The sequence below is a fragment of the Drosophila gunungcola genome, unplaced genomic scaffold (assembly GCF_025200985.1).
Source record: "Drosophila gunungcola strain Sukarami unplaced genomic scaffold, Dgunungcola_SK_2 000134F, whole genome shotgun sequence".
Taxonomy (NCBI): domain Eukaryota; kingdom Metazoa; phylum Arthropoda; class Insecta; order Diptera; family Drosophilidae; genus Drosophila; species Drosophila gunungcola.
The window spans coordinates 36,988-56,937 of record NW_026453295.1 but is presented as its reverse complement, the minus strand read 5'-3'; the positions used below and the strand labels follow the sequence as shown (position 1 = coordinate 56,937).

Below are 19,950 nucleotides of genomic sequence, written 5' to 3'. Positions count from 1 at the left end.
TAAAATCAAAAATCCACTGTCTTTCTGAAATCTCGAAAGAAATAGATTGTTAACAATTTCTAAATAGAATATATTTTATTTTACGCTTCTGTTTATATAAAACCTAAATAATTAATATAAAACAAGACGAAAAAAAAAACAGAATTTTATAAGCAAAACACATACATCGTACATTGTATATCAATCATTGATCAATCAGCCGGAAAAAACTCGCTACCTCACTTTAGTAAATTATATAGTACTAGTAATAGTAATTAATTATATATAGGTAGGTATATATATATATATATATATATGTATATGTCTCTAGATATATACGTGTAATATTGAAAATATTAGCAATTTTCTGCTTTCCCTTTTTTTCTGTTTTCTGTTTTTTTTTGTTGCAATAGTTGCAGTAAGCTAAAGGTTCGCATCTAAAGGTAAAGCATACAGTCTACAGATCTACGGATATATCTGTAATACATGGGAATAATATTTAGTAAGCGGAGGAGCGCAGCTATTTAGTGTTAGACACTTGATCATCCCAGGTGTGTGTTGTTGTTGTTGTTGATGTGTGTTGTGTGTTGTGCGTGTGTGTGAGCCCGCCATTGAGCAGATTTGTTCGCATTCCCGGGCCTTCTTCTTGAAATCTCAGGGCTTTTGAATTCCTCGCCAGATCCATTCTGATCTTCACTTTTATGTTGCAGTTTCGGTTTTCTGGTATTTACAATTGGCAGCGCAGGTGTTTTGAAGTGTTTTTTTTTTTTTTTGTAGGCTTTTAAAGGTGATTTTAGGCGTTTTTAAGGTGTTTTGTTTTCAGGCGATTTTAGTGTCATTTGTGCAAGGGGGCGTGGCAGACAGGTGGGGGCGTGGTGCATGCATTAGGCTTTCCATCGAAATTTCGTTCGTATTACTGCTATTGCTATGTAAAAAAAATATATAATTTATGTATATATATATATATATATATATAATATATATGTATATATATATAATATATATGTATATATATAATATATATGTATATATATATAATATATATGTATATATATATATATATATATATATATATATATATATATATATATATATTCCATATGTATATCTGTGCAGGCTGCTATGCTGTCAAAATCCTTTCTAATCCTTCTTGATGCGCGCCTGCAGGAAGCAGTAGAGGATTCCGGCCTGGGCCATCACATCGACGGTGCTGGCCGCCAGCGGATCCTTCTGCTTCACCTGCGTCTGTCCCGGCCTCAGCAAGGTGGGCCCAAACACCATGGCCAGATTGTGCAGCGACATCTTGTTGTCCGCCTCCTTTTCGTGGACTCTATAAGAGATATAAGTGTGATTACTTAATCGATCAGTTTGATATGGCAACTGGCAGACGCACCTAATAAGATGATCCAGAATCGAGGTGATGGAGGCCTTGTTGGCCTGCGGCAGCTCCTCAAAAACTTTAAGCAGCTCGTTGATTCGCGTGGCTTCGTTGTTGTTGCTAAAGGCGCTGAATGTGTCGAAGAATCGGGGATATAGCTGGTCCGTGAACAGGGCCTCGGGCAGCTCCCTCAGGAAGGTCTTCAGAATGCCAGTGACCGAATGGATGTCCACTTCGCGTAGAAGTTGCTCCGCCTCATAGGCATCTGATGAAAAACCAAAAATAAAATCAAAGGGTTAATTAAGATTGTTTTACTTCTCAAAATCAGATTTACACTCACCCGACTCAAAGGCCTTCTTGAGCTTGGCCAAATCCGAGGCGGAACCGCTGACACGATAGCAGCCCACCTCCAGCATGCCCCTTCGCTCCACCTCCCGAATGCAGGCACTGATGATGAACGGAATGTCGCGTTTCTCGCGTCTAAATGGGGTCAAATTCCCCAAAAAATTAGTAAGACGAAAGTGGGAACAAAAAGACGTATATACCCACTTTAATACTTGACTCATTTTGGCACCAAAGAGCGCTCCTGGCTTGGTGGTGGCACGGCACAGCTCGCCGGGCACAAACCGGAAGCTGCAGCCCAGCTCCAAAGTCTCACTAAGCTTTATTGTTCGCGGCTGTGTGGTTTCCGTCAGCCAACTGAGGCTCAACTGTGGGATCAAATATGCATACATATATATCAATTGCTAACAAATGAGGGCAGCATATAAGGACCGACCTTGAGTATGTGCTTGGCCCTCAGGAGCGGTCGCTCCTTGGCCTCGTACAACAGGATCCGCACATTCTGACTGCCCTCCAGTTCCAGCATAAAGCTCTCGTTCCACAACGGCGTCTGGCTGCGACACACCATCTTGGTGGTGGCCTTGCGGAAGTAGTGGCCATACGAGTCCACCTCGATGCAGATGTACAGGTCGGCCGCCTGCTCCAGGCCACTCAATCCCTGGACAGCCATGTGCAGGTCGCCAACCAGCAGGCTCTCGTCGTTGAAGTTGCGCATCAAATACGAACCCATTTCAGTCTTCATGCCCTTCTGCATGGCCACAATGAAGGCGGTGACCTCCAGCGAATTGATGGTATTGGCTCCCGGCAGGTTGCACTTTTGCTAATGAGTATGGTTTAAGGAAAAGGACTTATTAGACTGAGTGTAAATTAAGTTAACGCTATAAATATCCGTGTATAAACTACATTTTTTAATAATTTTTTTTAAAAATCTGACGTTTTAAACACTTTTTAAAGGTACAAAAAATGTTTGTTTTTTTTTTTTATTATTAAAAAAAGTGCCATATAGTCTACTGGGCTTTATCGCACTTTTGGAAATGCAATTAGGTCTGCAGAATTTTTTAGCCAAACCAATATAAATCATGGAAAACTAACCTTAAGGGATGTGATCGAGTCGATCCACTGCGTTCGCTCAAAGTCCGAGCTGAGGAAGAAGGTCATGGTCTTGTTGTTGGCCTTGTTGCCCAGCCGCAGCACCAGATTGGGCGTGGCCAGGACCAGCTGCGACTCCAGGTCCTCCAGCTTGCGGCGATACTTGTCGCCGGAACGGACTCCGCCGCCCCCGCTATTGGCCACCTCCATCGCCAATTGATCACGAACGGAGCGCAGATTGCGCTTCACTTGCGAAATGTTCGCGGGACTAGATTCCTTGAGCTCGGCCGCCGGATCCGTCTCCTCGAAAATGGATATGTCCTTCAGCGGAATGAACCACTTGAGCTCATAGTCGATGCGATCGCGGCCCAATGCCTTGTACTTGGCACTCGCAATCACATCGTTAAAAAGGAAGAGATGCCGCAGCTTCCGATGGCCATCGACCAGTTCCACGATGAACGAATTGCGCACCATGCGCCTTAGATTCCGATTCGATTCGCTGGGCAGCCGCTGGTTGACCACATTGAACTGGTTGAGGAACATCTGGATGATCTTCTGCGCCTGCCGCAACGGCTGGTGATCCGGATGGGCATTTGGTGTTTCGCGCAGCAGATCGTTGAAGACCAACGCATTGATCTGCACCCGTGCCACCGGCTTATGGAGTAGATCCTCGAGCGTTAGCGATTGCTCCGTCTGCAGATTGACCACTATTGTCGAGACGATCTTCTTGAATTGCGGATTATTCGCACTGCACTTCTTCACCGTCTCGATGGCGTTCTTGTAGTTGTGCAAAAAGGCGCTGTACAGGTCGAACATCTCCGCCAGACGGCGAAAGGGTTCACCGATCAGCACATCGCCTCCCTCATGGGACACGATCGTCTTCAGGTCGGACAGGAAGGCGGTGTGCAGATCGTGGAGTTCGTCGATCTTGAAGAAGATCGTGTTCTCCTCCTCCTCCTTAATCACAGGCTGCGATGTGTTCAGGGTTGCGTGGATGGCCTTTTTGTACTGCATATCGTAAGAATATTCATTAGGCACTTCATAAATTTGTATACTATATCTGAAAATCACGTCTCTTTTTTTGTTTGTTTTTGTGTTCAAAAACTTATATTACTACGATAACATTAATTAATGGACTAATTAATCAATAAGAAATAATTTTAATTTTTACCCCATTACAATAGAAATTTGGTCCTTCGCGCCGGATTACTCACCTGCATCATTTTATTGAGACACTCCACGTAAATCGTCTCGCTCTGGATAATGGTGCTGAGTATGGATCGTATTTTGGCACCGCGCGCATTTCCAGAAACCTAATAAACGGGAAAACGAACAACTTGAATGAAATGGGGGTTTTGGGATACACAACGAATGTACACGCAAAGAATGGTAGATGGGGGCAACAAGTGTCTATAACTGTTTCAAACCATATCCAAAACAAAATACATTTAATAACCTTGCAAATCGGTTAGTAGTTCTCATCACAAGACTTCACAGAATTTCGCAAGGCAATGTAAACACTAAAACCAAACCAAACCTGGCATGAAATAGATGAGACAGGGACAGCAATACGCTGTCACTACACGATTAATGGAAGTAAAAAGGACAAAACCACATGAGGAAATTGATTTTGGGATCGTGTGCATATATAAAATCGTACAAAACAATAAAATGGGTGTAATCGTGGACGTAAACTGAAGCACAAACGAAGACAGAACTCAAATAGGAATCATGAAAACAAGCGCATTCAAAAGCAATAGCTATACAGATTATGTTACACAAATATTTATATATATACAGAAATGAATGAGCAATGCAGTGGGTGCTCGCAATGGAAATATCACTTAAACCAATTCCATCTTATCAAGCACCCACTGTAAGTAAGTTGAATACTACGTTAGGAAAAGCTATGGCAGCAATATAATCCCGATCCGGTACTCACAAGTATCGCTGAAACTAAGTTCTGTTGGAAAAAGAAAACAGAAACAAAAAATCTTGGTTAGTACGGTTATTAGTAAATAAATTTGAAATCTTAAAGTGTAGATGGTTGTGAATTTTAATAAGTTTGGGAGGTTACGTTTTTTAAGTAACTTTATTTTAGTGATTTGTAATAAAATCGCATGTAGTTCAGTAGTTTTTGAACTTATGATTCAGCTGGCCGACACTTCGTGACTACATATTTGCAGTACGTTTATGTCATCTGATGTCTTAATCATTCATTAAAATCTGTGATTAAGAATAAATGAATAAATTAATTTATTCATGAATTTTGTTATAAATAGAAAATTTGTAAGAATTGGAAAAGACATCTGCTATTTCTCAACATTTTAAATTTATAAAAAAGACTGTTCTCTGAAATATTCATTTCGAATCAATTAGCGATAACAAAAATATGTTAAGTGCTGTGGCGTGCGCTTAGTCATCTTAATCATCGGGAATGGGATGGGTTGGGATTGCATCAACCCCAGTCTATCAGTTAGCTTTAAGCTTGGCTACGGAACTACGTATTTGTTAACGACCTATTGTTATTGTTGTGGTTAAACACAACGGACTACTTTGTGTAGTCTGGGAATGGGCAATGTTGGCTGACTGACTAGATAACCAGAAAATGGGCACTCGTTTATTTCATCCGAGAACTTTGACAACGAACCTTGCGAAGTGCTCCCGGCGTGGTTTGTGACGTGGTGGTCTGTTCGTCGTGCGAAATGGTGCGCAATATGGGCGGACCCTCGTACTCCCCATCGCTGTCCAGCGAACTGGAGCGCGTCTCATTGCTTTGCCTGTAATGCAATGGAAAACATTAAATAGAGTTACCATATAGATGAGGTTACCAGTAAACTTCAAACTCACTGTAGGAAGTAGTCGATGTTGACGTAGTTGGAGGTCCTGCCTGGAGATTCGGGATCCGCCACATTGGCCAGGGGCAAAGTGCTGCTGCCGGGCGTCGACAAGTCGTCGCGACTGGATGAGGAGCCGGTGCGTCCGGGCTTGATGAACACGTACTCCCCGTCGCCGTTGTCCAGCGGCACGCTGTCGTAATACGGCTCGTTGTCCGCCGAATTTCCAGCGGCTGTTGCCGATAGCTGCGACGATGCCGCCGCCGCCTTGGCGCTATCCGAACTCAGCGAGGATACGCTCTCGTAGCTCTTGATCTAAAAGAAAATGCCATAAGTTTGTTAGTTTACTCAAAAGTCGAGAAATCTCTTTAATCAAACTTTGCTATTTTTTTTGAAAGCCTTCTCTTTGATTTGATTTTAAATCGTATACACGTAATTTGATATCGATCACTCATTAAAATCAATGATAAGGATATAAAATAACAATTAATTTATGTCTTAGTATTTATTATAAATAGAAAATTGATTAAAAGCCAATGAATGTAACCCAGGAAGAAAACTACGGTAAAATTTGTTGTCCACAAGTAATTTTAAAAATAATGTAAGCATTCTGTTTTCTGCAATATGATTTGGTTATTAATCGCTTACTTTAAGTCATAAGTTTCTGGGACACTAACAATTGACTAGTTAAAAAAAGGGATTTTGTTTGGAACCTCAACGTACCACCTCCGATATGCCTTGTGATGCCAGCGACTCCTTGGAGCCCGCACTTCGCTGGTTCGCCCCCGATCCTCCCGATCCCGATCCCGATCCGGCCTCAGCATCGCTGGCCTGCAGGCAGTTGCGCGACTTCTTCTCCAGACTGCTGGTGGAACTGCTGTCCGCCGCTGCCAGTTTGACGGTTTTGTTCAGACTACCAGTGGGCGAGGCACCCACGCCAGTTCGTCCCGGCGTCAGCGATCGTCCGGGTGTGGAGGCAGTGCGTCCCAAGCTGCCACCGCCGGAGGGCGAGGAGTCGTTCCTCTTCGCCTGCTCCAAGCTGTCCGTCTTGCCCACCATCTTGCGGCCCAGCTCCTCCATCAGTTCCGGATTGTTCACATTGACAAATTTGCCCAGCTCTGGTGTGGTTTTGCGATTCGCCGCATACTTGGAGTCCAGATTCTCGGAGGACTTCTGTCGCAGTATGTCCGAGGGCTTGATGTTCCGCTCCAGCGAGTTGCCCGGACTGTCGGAGGAGAGGCTGCCGCCGGAGCTGCTTGGCAGGGGCATTGTGCTGCCCACGAATGGCGTCTCTCGTTTCGGCGAGGACGACAGCTGCTGCTGGCCGGGAATGGTGGGCGGCTCCACGCGCCGAATGTTCTTTGGCGGAGGTCTGAAAATGTATACGATTAGAAAAATCACATAAAGAATCGAACATTTTTAGATGTACAGTGAATAAATCATTATTTCCTCACTACAAATGTGTGTGTAACATTATAAATATTAGGTATTTTTCATTTTTATACAATTCACAATAAAGAAGGGATAGAAGAACATGTAAGCAATTACCTAATGACAAAATAATAGAACATTCTTAGATGTATTGTGAACAAAGAATACTAGTTAGGTATTTAATTTTCTATAAATTTATTGTATAAAAATATACAAATTGGTAAAACTATGAATTCGGAACTTGATTTCCACACCCAACTAGCTGCAGCTACTAAATCGAAACCTAATGTCTTTTGAGGCCTTACCCAAGCTTCCTCTGCAGGATTAGCCCACATGGTTCACTCACCTGGGTGGCATTTTCTTCTTGGCCTCCACGTGGGCAGCGTACGAGGTGAGCGACGGCGACAGCGGCGGTGCAGTGGGTTCCGCATAGCGAGCGAATGTGGAGGGCGGCGTGGGCTGCAGCTGCTGCTGTGGGTCATTGGCCCCCGATGACGAGGTGGTGGCTCCATCGTCGCCCTCCTTGTCTTTGGCCTCCTTGACTTGGATGACGGTGACGTACTGCGACGTGGATTTGCGCAGCGGCTGCTTGGAGGATGCAGACTCCTTGTCGGCATCGCCGCCGCCTGCTGATTGTGCCACTGCTCCATTGTCTGGATTTGCCTTTATGGAGGCCGCCAGCTCCGTGATGCACTGCTGCAGGGCTCCGTTGGCATCCTTCTCGTTGCCGCTATCCTTGTCCCGATCCTCCCGCTCGAAATTCAGCTCCGCTATCCGCTTGCCCGCCCCCGTGAGCGGGGCAGAGTGAAGCGGAGCCGTCCCCGCAGCCGCCCCCGTACCGCTGCCACTCCCACTGCCCGGGGCATTTGTGTGTGTCGTTGTGTACTTGTTGTCCGTGTTGAGCGACAGGCGATCCTTGTCCTTGCCGACCGATGATGAAGTGGAGGTCTCGCGCAGATTTAAACTGGATTTCTGTGAATAGTAAACAAGTCGGGTGAGTAAATCAATTCAAACCAATCTGTTAAAATCAATTCAAAGCAATCTGTAGAGCGGTTTTAATGTAACTCAATTAAGGCAAGTGCTTTTCAATGAAATTAAATCTAAAGAATACGTATTTGTTGTCTTACTGAAAACGAAAGGTTTCAAGACGCCTTAAACATTTAATATATACAAATCTAATACATATTTTATTAATTCATTATAAAATGTTAAATCATTTCAAATCATAGTACACTATGAAAAATATATAATTTGTATAAAAAATGTATATAGTTATTAACATATTATAATGAAGAAACCTTCAATTTATTTTAACAACGATCATCATTTTCATTTATTAATGTTTAATTTATTAAAAATAAAGCTTTTCTTTAAATATAGGAATTGAAAACTTTTTGTAAATCCTAAAATTGCTCATTATAGGAATAAATAAATAAATATGACTTCACCACATTTAGTAATATATATTCTAGAGTCAGCCAATGATGTTAGCAGCTGATTAAATATAAACAAGACAAAAGGTTATTAATAATGAATGAAGTGATTTCTTGAGTAAATAAAATACTAACTTATTATAAATAAATAAAATCTCTTTTAGAGGCAAAATTTCAAGGGTTTGCGCATAGAGAGAGAGAGTTAAATTATGCAAAAGCTACGCCATAAGTAAGCTTTATTAACATATGCAAAACAGAGCGGAGAAATCGGTAACAATTCTTTGATTGCAGAACCAAAACGGGAGTAAACGAGAGACTCTGGCCAATTTCCCCGCACAAGTGTTAATTAACCGAGCTCTAATCCCAAAAGCAAATACCCACAAAAGGGCGCCAACGCCTCTGCAATCTATTTTTATATACACTTGGCTTTTATTTTTTTTTTATGTTTTTTTTTTTTTTCGTCGAGATTCCAGGCACGTAGCGCATTTCATTTCGTTTAATTTCATTCCGATTCGAGCCGTTTCTCTACTTTAAATGGCTAAAAACCGACAAACTTGGCTCGAACTCAAAACGCGTGCGTGCGTTTCTTCTTTTCTTTTCATGTCTCTCTTTTCTTTCCACACAATTTTTGGGGCTTTGAAAAAAGTGAAAACTACACGGGTAAGTAGAAACAAACAAATAAATGAAATAAAAAAATAAATAAATAAAGAGAGCAGCGGCCAGACGACGGGCTTATTACCAAAAAGTGGAAAATTGCCAACCGAAAATTGTCTGGGTAGCGGGATATCCAATTGGGTGGTGTCTAAAATGGATGGATAGGCTCTTTGGATGTGGATGTTGATGTAGATGTGGATGTGGATGTGGATGTGACCAAGCGGAGCGATGAAGAAAGCGTGCCCAAGTGCGACTTAAAGCCCCGAAGGTCGATGGCTACTTGGCTATAGCTTCTGCACAGGGAGAACCAGTTAAAATCATATTTAGAATTCATCTTGGCCTGGTTTAAATATGCTTGAGTCTTTTAAAAATCAAATCAGGTTTTTATAATCCATAGTATAATTATTATTTTTAAATAACAATTAACAAATAACAAAATAACAATAACGCAGATCAATGCCCAATATTAAACCAACCCAGACTTGGAGTTTAGCAAGAAAATAAACAACTTCAGTTAGCAGAAACTAAAAAATCTGTCAAAAGCAATAATAAAATTAAAGAAACCCTTTTTATTATTTAATACAAATTTTTTCTGAGTGTTCTCGTTTTTTTTTTTTGCCTTTTCTCATATTTTTTGCATTGATACAATTACTTAGCATATTGTTCAATTAACAGACACTTGGGGTCATAGGCAGCTTATCAGAGCCGCATTTTCTCATGTTGAGTGATGACAGGTTAACCCCTTGCAGGCACTTGTCCTCGAAATGGGACAGACATGCTTTAACGTCATGTGCAAAACAAAAAAAGGTTTTAAAAAAAACCGTAAGAAATATGTGTAGACGACTCAGTTAATCAATATTTTTTTTTTACTGCTCACTTTAACTAATCTTAATTTTCAATTAATATATGTATGAACTTAATTGAAAATCGAAATGTTTAATAAATTTCAGTTATATATCTCTTAAACCGTTTATTTAGTAAATTATAACTTTTAAAAATATTAAAACAAAATTAAAAATACCTTGTCACCATATTTGGCTCAAACAATTAATAGTTTTACTAGCAGATAGAAAGTAAGTGCATGCAAATGAGTGTTAATTGAAGCAGCGCTTGTATTTATGACACAATCGTTATTTCCAAGTAGAAATTTATGATTCAAAGTATTAGGTGGAATTTCGGAGACAATTTGCTGCGAGCAATTATGATCTTTAGATATTTTAATTTTTAGATTTGTAATTTTATCTAGAATTAGTGAGACAATAGAGAATTTATTGTGATCTTTGGATACTTTGAGCCTTTTTTATATTACTTTAGCAATGATAAAGACATTATTTGCCAATGACTATTGTTACAATTTTGAAATTCAGAACAGCTGTTTTCCCTTTTTATGTTTGCTAGCCAACTGCAAAATTGGAAAAAAAAAGTACGGGTTTTTTTATTAATCGCAATCTTCTGGCCAAAAGTCGCCCGCATGTAACTACAAGTGCCCGTTTTTTTTCTCGCCCCCCAGTTCTCTGTCCGTGGGTCTTATTGATATGGATTGCAGCTTATCAGTAGACACACTGTGCGTCGCTCACGCCTTTTTAACCGCCCCACGCTCTTTTTCTTCTGCCTTTTTACAGCAAAGATCAAAACAATAGCAAATATCAAGAAGGAACAATTTAAATCAATATAGTAGATGAATCAAAGATAATATAATATTTAATAATGGGATAAAAGATTACTTTGCGACAGGAATGAATGCAATCTATAAATTAAAATGTGAACCCTCATAGAAAAACAAACTTAACGCATTGGACAATCTTTTAACAACTAATTAATAAGGTTAAATGATATTATTTTTTCCCAAATTGTATTTGTGTAAAACCTCAATAAACCTTTAATTTTTTTTATAAGATATAAGCACTTATCACTTATCTTTGGATTACTAATCAAACTGAATTATAATTTCATTCATAAGGCATTGTTTTTGTTTTTCTGTAGAGTGACACCGCTATTATTTTAACCTTAACTGTTGTCTTATGTATGTTTGTATGTATTTTTCCCAAGTGCTTTGCCTTAACGCTATTTTTTAGCCGCTATTGCTTAATTTCTTGGCTACATGAATATATATATATATATATATAAATATATATGTATATAGATATAGGTGGCCCCAAGATATAGACATGGTGTCTATGTGTGTACGCTTTGTTATATGGCTTTTTGCGATAAGTTTTTATTGATTTCGACTTGTGATAATACAGCAACAATTGTTGCGCCTCTCGGATGTTCGTTGTTGTTTTTTTTCCATTACGAATTTCTTTATATTTTGTATGTATGGTATTTGGGGGTTGAGTTTTAAGTTTGGAGTTTTATGTTCTTAACGGATTACGCACCCCTCTGGACCATAATTTGAATTTCTCTTTAAAGGAAGCCATGCTCCCTAACCAGCGCCACTTTGTTGTGTTATTTTCCTTATTTTCTCTTTGGTTTTGTTTAAAAATAAAGAATATTTCCAAGGGAGTGTACACTCCTATATATAATCTCGGGGGTGGAAAATAAAGGGAGAAGCGACGATTTAGTGACGATGACTAGGCGACCACGAAACTTGAGTCAACCGAAAACACGTTAACAGACACACACTCGCGCGAAAACGGAAGACGGAGCTCTACGAATGCGAAAAAAAATTATTAATATTTTTACGTAATTTTTGTTATTGTTTGCCCTACGGTTTTTTTTTTTTTTTTTTTTTTTTTTTTTTTGTATTGCAGGTGTTTAATTGGGCTTTTGTTCTGGCGGTTTTCTTGTTTCTGCTCTCTGTTGTTAACAACTCACAATTGGGAGGGAATATATCAAAACTTGTACTTTTTTTCTAGAGTTATTTTATATTGGCGACCCGTATCCGTCCGTTTGTCCCGTCACAGTTATTCACCCAAAACTATACTGGCGACACAATATATGACAATATATGCAGCAACGCCAGCAGCAGCGCGAAAAACCTAAAGAAAATAATACCCACACATGCCGACAAACTCGCGTTCAGTATAAAAAATACAAAAACCCGGTGGTGTGGGTAGATAAGGGTACGCGATTCGAGATATCGAAACGAGTGGTATAAGTGGTATAACCCATGGACATATGCACACACCCACAGTCCAACTTTCATAGCCCGAAGTACTGCAAAAGCCAAGAAGAATATTAATAAGTTGTAAAAGGCTTTTCAAAAAAAATTGGCGGGATTCGAATCCTCCCTATATTCTTCCCATACCCATTATAATTAAAATTTTCTTCTAAGGCAATAAGAATTTGCTCTTGTGGAAGTTTGACTGTACTGTAGGGACGCAGCAAAGCAACTGTTGCATATGGTCGAGCTTTCACTTTTTAACTCCGATCTTAAGCTTAAAAGGTAGAATAGGAATTGCTTCAAAACTTTAAAAACCTAGGAATATTTTTGAATTCAAGGCAAAATTTATTTGAACCATTTTTAACTTGAAAGGTATCACAGCCGTATTTAAACATTTAAATTCCTAAAAGTTCACAAGCAAAAATAAATAAATACAAATACCTTTGCAATTATTTTAAAAAGTACATAATGTAAGTAAGAATGCATCCAAGTAATGTGAACTAGTTCCATAACTTATCACTATCGATAAGTTTCCATGCTCCCCTCTATAAATTTGTACATTAGCTACGCTGCCCCCAGATTTTCTCCCCTTTCCACTCGATACTGATAAGCAGGCAATGACATTTTCAAAAGAAATCGACGGAGAAGAAAGAACCCACTTCATAAAGCTGAGCGCCTGGTAGTAATGCCCCAGCCCTTCCCGATCGAAAAGGAGTTGCTATATAGATAGACCAAGAAAGTAATGGAAATTTCATCATCCAGAAAAAATACATTTTTTTTCCAATTTGTATCACATTTATATATAGAAAACAAAATCATTAAAGTCTTATGATTATTAATATTTCAAAATATCTCTGAATGTTAATAAAACAATATGCAAGAATTCTTTGATGATAATCAAAATAAGAAGTTTAAATTTAAATAGAATACCCCTAAAATGGAGCAACTATGAAGGATAAGAATAGTAAATTTATTAAAGATTTAGTTCCATAGTAAACTAATTTATTATTAATCTAAAACAGAAGAACCCAATATAGAATATAAATATTACTTTGATGTTGCAATTAATTAATCTGAATTTTAAGGTATGTCTTAACTTGAACAGACAAACAACAACAAATACTCACAAACTCTTTATCCACGTTTGGTGTGCTTCCTCCTGGTGGAGCTCCATTGGTGTTGCTGCTTCCGTTGTTGGTGGAGCCACTACTTCCGCTGGCCGCCTCAAAAAGTGCCGTGGGATCCCCGCCAGAAGCGCGATACTTTTCCACATCGGACAGCAGTCGCTCCAGATACTCCACGTACAGGGTCTCCTGCTCGAGCTCTTTGCTCAGCTCCAGGATGCGCAGCTTGTGCCGCTCGAGACTGGCCCGCACATCCTGTTCCCAGGCGTCGGATAGAGAGCTCTGCGGGAATCGCTGCATCCACAGGCGCTGGAAGTCGTCGAAGACGCTCATGGTGGACAGCAGCTCCTCCTTTGGGTGCTCCTCCTCCTCCTTCAGGTGCTCCACCTCCTTCAGGCGCTCCTCCTTTGAATTGCTTGCCTTTTCACACTCTATTCCTCACTCCAACGATGCAAAGATGCAGTTGATGATGTTTTATTAATGATGATTCTTCGGGATGATGACGAAGAGAGGGCGAGGTTGCCTTTTATGTAACAACGAGCACCAGTTGTGCGTTGTCGCCTTCACCGCCTGCAAGAATGTGTGTGAGTTTCGTATCTGTATCTGTATATGTCTTCTTTTTTTTTTTCGTTTTTGTCTCTTGTGCGTCACAGTTGAAGACTTGAAATCTTGAATATCCTTGCGTGTGGGCAGCCACACAGTCAAAAAAAACAGCAACAACAAGAGCACCTTGTTTAGGAGTGCGTTTTGAGTGGCCTTTGTCTTTCTGGGGAAAACTCAGGGATGCTGGTAACCACTAACTAGAGGTATAGTACCTATATATTATAGGTATATCGTCTAGGTTTAAAAATGAAAATAAATAAAAAAAAGTTGAGCACGAAGGCTTGGTTCTCAGTTATCATAAAACAATAGCTAATAAACAACTAAACAAAGTATTAAAATACAAAAAGAATATCCCCAGCATCTGATAGAAAAGTACATTTTATATACATTTTTAATAAAGCTAAAAAATTGCTCACGAAATATTTTTGTTTTTATTACCAATTTGTCGGATTCGGATGAAAGTTAAATATAAACTATTTTTTAATTTTATAAATAGATTGCATGATTTAGTATTTCATTATTTTTTAATTGCCTAAGTAGTACCTTTTTTCTTATTGTAAAACCCCTAGCTCTTTTCGTACATATGTAGCTATAAAGCGTTATCAGTTGAAATGTTTACATAATAAATCTTGTAATGTTAATCTCTTTGCGATTGCAATACTTTTTTACCCTCGGAAGGACATATGTACATTAAGTTAAATTAAATGTTGGTTTTGTTAATAAGAAAAGTCAAGAAAGGTGGAGATAGTTGTTCAGGGACAATAGAGGCATTAACTACATAAATTACAATAAACTGACAAAGTTGCTAGTCAAAAATTAACTTTATATTGCCCTTTTCAATTAAATTTCGGATTCGACGAAAGCAGCAAAATACAATGTTCCAACTCGGCTTCCAACTCAAAAGATGCGGTAGAGGAAATTGTTCCAAATTGGATTTTGAATTCAAAATAAGCGGTTAAATAACCGGTTGCACATGCACTTGTATTTGTGGTTGTTGTCGTTTTTTGTTGTTGTTTTTCCAGTTGCAGATGCTCTTGTTGTTTTTGTTATTGTGCTGTTGCCCTTTTAAATTTTGTTTGTATAAGTGTGCGTGTGTTTTGATGATGCCTTGCAACTTTGTTGTTTTCTTTTAATTTTTGCCTTTTAGCCAAGGCCAAAATTGTTTTTTCTGGTCTCTCGTTTTTGCACTGTTTTTTTTTTGTAGTTTTTGGAGGCGCAGACGCAATGAATTTTCTTTGATATTTTCTCGTTTTTCGGTTTTATCAAAACAACAACAAAAGCATTGCAAACGCACACAAAGGGCGACACACACACAGAGAGAGAAAAAGAAAGAGATTCCTTTAAAAATTGTTGTTGTCAGTTTTTGTGCTTTTTCTCTCCCACTTCTTCTCCTCCTTCCACTTGTTTCTCCTCATTTTCTTCTCTTTTTTTAGAGACACAAAATCAGTGGGCGTTGCAGCTTCAAAAAATTAAATATAAAAGACACTCCACTCGAAAAAAATGTTTTTTCTAAAACAACAACACACACTTGCACAGATATCCTTATGCTAACTTGTACCGTTTGCCATTCCAATTAGATTTCGCTTAGAAAAAATTTACATATATTTTTGTTCACATACAAATATATACACTCTTTGGCAAACACACAAACACATTTGCATTTGTGCAGCGTTAGCGCGTTGCACTGGTGTGTGTGAAAACTCGGCTTTGGTTTTTCGGTTTTTAATACGTGTTACTTCGCCCACTCACGTTACATTTTCCGCCCCGATTTCCATTGAGCGATGCCTATTTCCACGATTCACTTTTATTAAGTTAAACATAACATATATACACATATATCCGATCCGATCCCAGCCGATTTTACAAAAAAAAACGAAACGATTAGAGGTGGGGAAAGATCGATGCTTTCGACATGAATGTTTGGCAGGGCATTATTGCTGTTCTTCCATCTCTAATTGCGGAGTGTGTCTTGGCTAACTAATTATCGATAAATATGTCTCCGCTACGGCGGTTGGCGGTTATTTATGTTGTTTTAAATGCCAATTCAAAAAGTAAACCAAACAAAGTTGATTGAAAAATGCCGACATATTAAAGCCATATTTATTGGTCAAGTACAAGGTTAAAGTCCAGCAGACTTGTTTTCTTATCTGGCCCTGTTATTACTCATTGATATTAATTAATTCTTCTGTATGGCCCCCTATTTTTAGCTCAAAAATAACATTCCAGATTGACCTTAAATCGGCTTATCGCCACCTGCCAGATTACTTAATACGATATATATAATTAAGGCGCTAGTATTGATTTCGGTTCTTTGGTTTTTGCCGGCCTCTTAGTCAGCCCAAACTTTCTATTTCTGACGTAGCACGGATTTGGATATGGATTTTAAAATGGGTTCTTGTCTTATCGTCAGTTAAAACCCAGATAACTGTATGGATATATAAGGCGCCCGTTGCCGTCCGATGGCCATTTAATTAATTCCGCCGACGGCGTATTTGCCTACATTGTTTTTTACTTGCTCCAATATAATTTAAGTTCGTAGTCTTAAGGATACACACACAAAATGTCGTAAGTAATTGGTTAAAAAAAATTATTAAAGCCCCTTTCAACTAATCGAAATCAGTTTAAGTTTTTACCTTTTCAAAAAACAATAATTAAAACTTCTTTTATTAAATACTAAAGGCAAAAGGAGAGATACTTAGTCAAATATCTATTTGAAGCAATTCCAGGGGAAAGTGAAAAATACGCATGAGTTTTATTTTAAAGTAAAAAAATTGTGTAGTATTATTATCATTAGTTTTGATTTTTATTTTTTTGATCATAAATAATGCTATTATTTTTATTTGTTATTTTTTGCTCAATAATAATCATTATTTTTGCATCGTATATTAAAAAATAATCTTTGTTTTATCATATAGTAAATTAGTATTTTTTTTTTATGTTTTATTATACCTGTTCCTGACATATATAATTCAATTACCATACAAATTCCCAAGTCGATCGCAGCACCCTTTGGTAGCTGAGTCTGGAATCCGGCAGAGACCGATATACCATGTTGTATGGGGAGCTGTTCGACGCCTTCTGTGACCTTTTGATCGGGTACGGTGACCCATTAGATGGCAAGTGTCCCGCCCCCTAAGATCGCACTTACCAACTGAAAAAGGATGTGTCAGTCTAGACGGGATACTAATACCCTCCGTAACTCATTTTCCCCCAGGTGCTGCAAGAAGTATGCCGTCTGCTGGATCATCCTGGTGGTGGCCGCCGTGGGCGTTACCTTGGGCCTGGTCTTCGGACTGCGTGGCAAGGCGGAGGAGCCGCGTCGCATGGGCGCCGTGGCCTCCAACGGGGTGGGCTGTGCCGAGGTGGGCGGGACCATGCTGGACATCGGCGGATCTGCGGCGGATGCCGCAATAGCCACCATGCTCTGCGAGGGCGTCATGCTGCCACACAGCTTGGGCGTGGGCGGTGGCTTTGTGGCCACCATTTACTCCAAGGAGACGGCCTTTGTGGAGACCCTGATTGCCCGGGAAACCGCTCCGGCCGCCGCCACGCAGGACATGTTCGTGGACAAGGACATCACGGGCGCCTTGTCCGTCGCCGTGCCCAGCGAAATCTATGGCTACTCCAAGCTGCACCACAAGTACGGCCGGTTGCCCTGGAAAACCCTCTTCCAGCCCACCATCGATCTCTGCCGCCACGGCATCCTGGTCTCCAGATATCTGGCGGGAGTCCTTCAGCGCGAGGAGGAGCGCATCAGGAGCGAGCCCTCCATGGCCGAGATCTTCATAAATCCGAAAACGGATGCGGTCTACAAGCAGGGCGAGATCATGTACCGGCACACTTTGGCCGAAACCCTGGAAATCATCGCCGATGAGGGCGCTCAGGTCATCTATGGCGGCGGCAGGGTGGGCAGGAAACTGGTCGAGGACATCCAGGCAATGGGCGGCATCATTACCGAGGAGGATCTGCAGAAATACGAGTGAGTATAGGGGGCCTAAGCCCTATGAATTGTACATATGGTCCTTCAAACCGGATCTGCTAAACTATGAGTAAACTACTTTCTTACAAGTTTAAACTTTAAAGTTTAGAAAATTTTAATTTCATAAAATAATATGTTTTATCGAAGATTTTGAAGGTGTTGGCTCAAAAACTTTTAAATACAATTCATTCTATTAAAGCTAAGGTCAGCAAGACCTTTAAAATCAATTAATATTTGATTGCTACACTCAAAAGATTACTTTTTAAAATCCATCGTTATTTGAAAACTCTTCGATTACATGAAATTATATGTTTTATCCAAAACTTAAAAGGTAGACCTTTCCATAACTCTAACAATTGTTATAATATATCAGTGTGACTCATTTTTAAACTAAACATTTGCAGTGTTCGCTAAAAAATCTTAAATTACACATTATTTTTGTTATACAAAATATAGTATAAAAAATAATTCAAAGTTCATGTTCTTTTGAAAATTTTAAAAATATATTATATAAGTAAGACCTTGCCAATTATTTGTTAGATTTTAGTATGAAACCTCTCTGTCGATCGACATTCATTTTAAAACTCTACATTTGCAGTGTTCGCTGGGAGCTGCCGCTGGTCGCCCGCTTCAATGGTGGCTACAAGCTGTTCACCTCGCCACTGCCCACCAGTGGAGCCGTGCTGACCTTCATCCTGAACGTGATGGAGCCGCTTTACACGAGCAATACGGACAAGTACTGGCAGCGACTGATCGAGACCTTCAAGCACGCCTACGGCCATCGCACCAATTTGGGCGACATTCATTTCGAGGCGGATGTGCAGGAGGTCTACGAGAACCTCATCGATCCGGCCTTCGCGGCGGAGATCCGTGAGCTTATCCTGGACGACAGGACGTTCCAGGATTATGCCTACTATGGGGCCAACTTTGCCAACGAAGAGGATCATGGAACAGCGCACATATCCGTTCTGGCGCCCAACGGGGATGCCATTTCGGTGACGAGCACAATCAACAGTCATTTGGGGGCCAAGGTGCGGTCCCGCCAGACGGGTTTCATTCTGAACGACGAGATGGATGACTTCAGTACGCCCGGGAAGATAAATACCTATGGAATACCCGCCAGTCCGGCGAACTTCATCAAGCCGGGCAAACGGCCCATGTCCTCCACTTGTCCCAGCATCGTTGTGGATACCCATGATAATGTCAAGCTGATTGTGGGTGGAGCTGGGGGCTCCAAGATCACCACCTCGGTGGCCCAGACCATTCTCCGGTACTTTATGCTCCACGAGCCCATTGAGAAGGCGGTGAACTCCGGCCGGCTGCATCACCAACTGGCGCCCATGCAAATCGACATGGAACCGGATGTCCCACGGCATACGTTTGCCTATCTGCGAGCCATCGGTCACAGCATCAATTTCCTGGAGGACGACAAGGCCTACTCCGCCCAGACGGCCATCGGGATGATGGGCAACGAACCGCATCCCGTCTGCGATCGGAGAAGAGTGGGAAGCGCTGTCGTCGTGGAGCCAGATCGATTGGATTAGGTCCGGCGTTGGGGTGCTCATCTCATCCAAGCCCTGGAAACCCACGACTTGGGAACCTTTTTTTTGTGGAGCCTTTCGTTTGTTTATAAGCCACTGAAGTTCGTTCTGTACTATATGAATTCGTTGGTAAATCGTTTTTTGTTTTAAATCATTAAAATGTATTATTATTTAAAGAAATTTCGGAGATTGTCGGAGGATGCAAAAAAAACATACATTTAAAAATTCAATTAAATTAACCAATTTATTTAACACAATTTTCATTAACATAATGCAATATGGTACATTAAAATTTGTTTTGTCTTTTATTAATTCATTTGATAAAATGATTTTTGTTTTAAACCATTAAAATGTATTGCTTTTAAGAAATTTCAGAGAAATTAAACGAAAAATAACAAATTAAATGAGAAATGAGAGTTTTATGGTTTATAAACTTCAATTTATACATTTAAAA

The 19,950-nt window shown here is 40.1% G+C and overlaps 2 protein-coding genes and 1 long non-coding RNA gene across 9 annotated transcripts; 2 read left to right on the top strand and 1 right to left on the bottom strand.

Moving 5' to 3' along the window:
- Positions 1-56: 56 nt before the first annotated feature.
- Positions 57-15,885, bottom strand: LOC128265558 (active breakpoint cluster region-related protein). Of its 5 annotated transcripts, none has more exons than XM_053001634.1 (15): positions 15,726-15,885; positions 13,377-13,943; positions 7,403-8,028; positions 6,349-6,997; positions 5,639-5,940; positions 5,439-5,568; positions 4,731-4,751; positions 4,003-4,101; positions 2,792-3,796; positions 2,136-2,519; positions 1,907-2,067; positions 1,698-1,837; positions 1,373-1,622; positions 1,057-1,309; positions 57-925 (listed from the first exon to the last, which is right to left on the bottom strand). In XM_053001634.1, exons 2-14 carry the CDS (start codon positions 13,704-13,706, stop codon positions 1,120-1,122), a joined length of 4,287 nt encoding a protein of 1,428 aa, XP_052857594.1. In that variant the 5' UTR covers positions 13,707-13,943; positions 15,726-15,885; the 3' UTR covers positions 57-925; positions 1,057-1,119. The 5 variants fall into 5 exon arrangements, with proteins under 5 accessions (XP_052857594.1, XP_052857596.1, XP_052857595.1 ...); XM_053001636.1 differs by lacking the exon at positions 15,726-15,885 and adding an exon at positions 15,596-15,703; XM_053001635.1 differs by lacking the exon at positions 15,726-15,885 and adding an exon at positions 15,535-15,551.
- LOC128265563 (uncharacterized) lies at positions 8,506-9,685 on the top strand. Of its 2 annotated transcripts, none has more exons than XR_008268884.1 (3): positions 8,506-9,149; positions 9,206-9,523; positions 9,596-9,685. It is a non-coding gene; the product is annotated as an uncharacterized LOC128265563 (long non-coding RNA). The 2 variants fall into 2 exon arrangements; XR_008268885.1 differs by having other exon boundaries at positions 9,199-9,523.
- Positions 15,886-16,442: 557 nt separating the features above from the next.
- Positions 16,443-19,696, top strand: LOC128265559 (scoloptoxin SSD14). Of its 2 annotated transcripts, none has more exons than XM_053001641.1 (3): positions 16,443-16,541; positions 17,191-17,955; positions 18,554-19,696. In XM_053001641.1, the coding sequence occupies exons 1-3, from the start codon at positions 16,537-16,539 to the stop codon at positions 19,497-19,499; spliced, it is 1,716 nt and encodes a 571-aa protein (XP_052857601.1). In that variant the 5' UTR covers positions 16,443-16,536; the 3' UTR covers positions 19,500-19,696. The 2 variants fall into 2 exon arrangements, with proteins under 2 accessions (XP_052857601.1, XP_052857600.1); XM_053001640.1 differs by lacking the exon at positions 16,443-16,541 and adding an exon at positions 16,969-17,072.
- Positions 19,697-19,950: the final 254 nt, after the last annotated feature.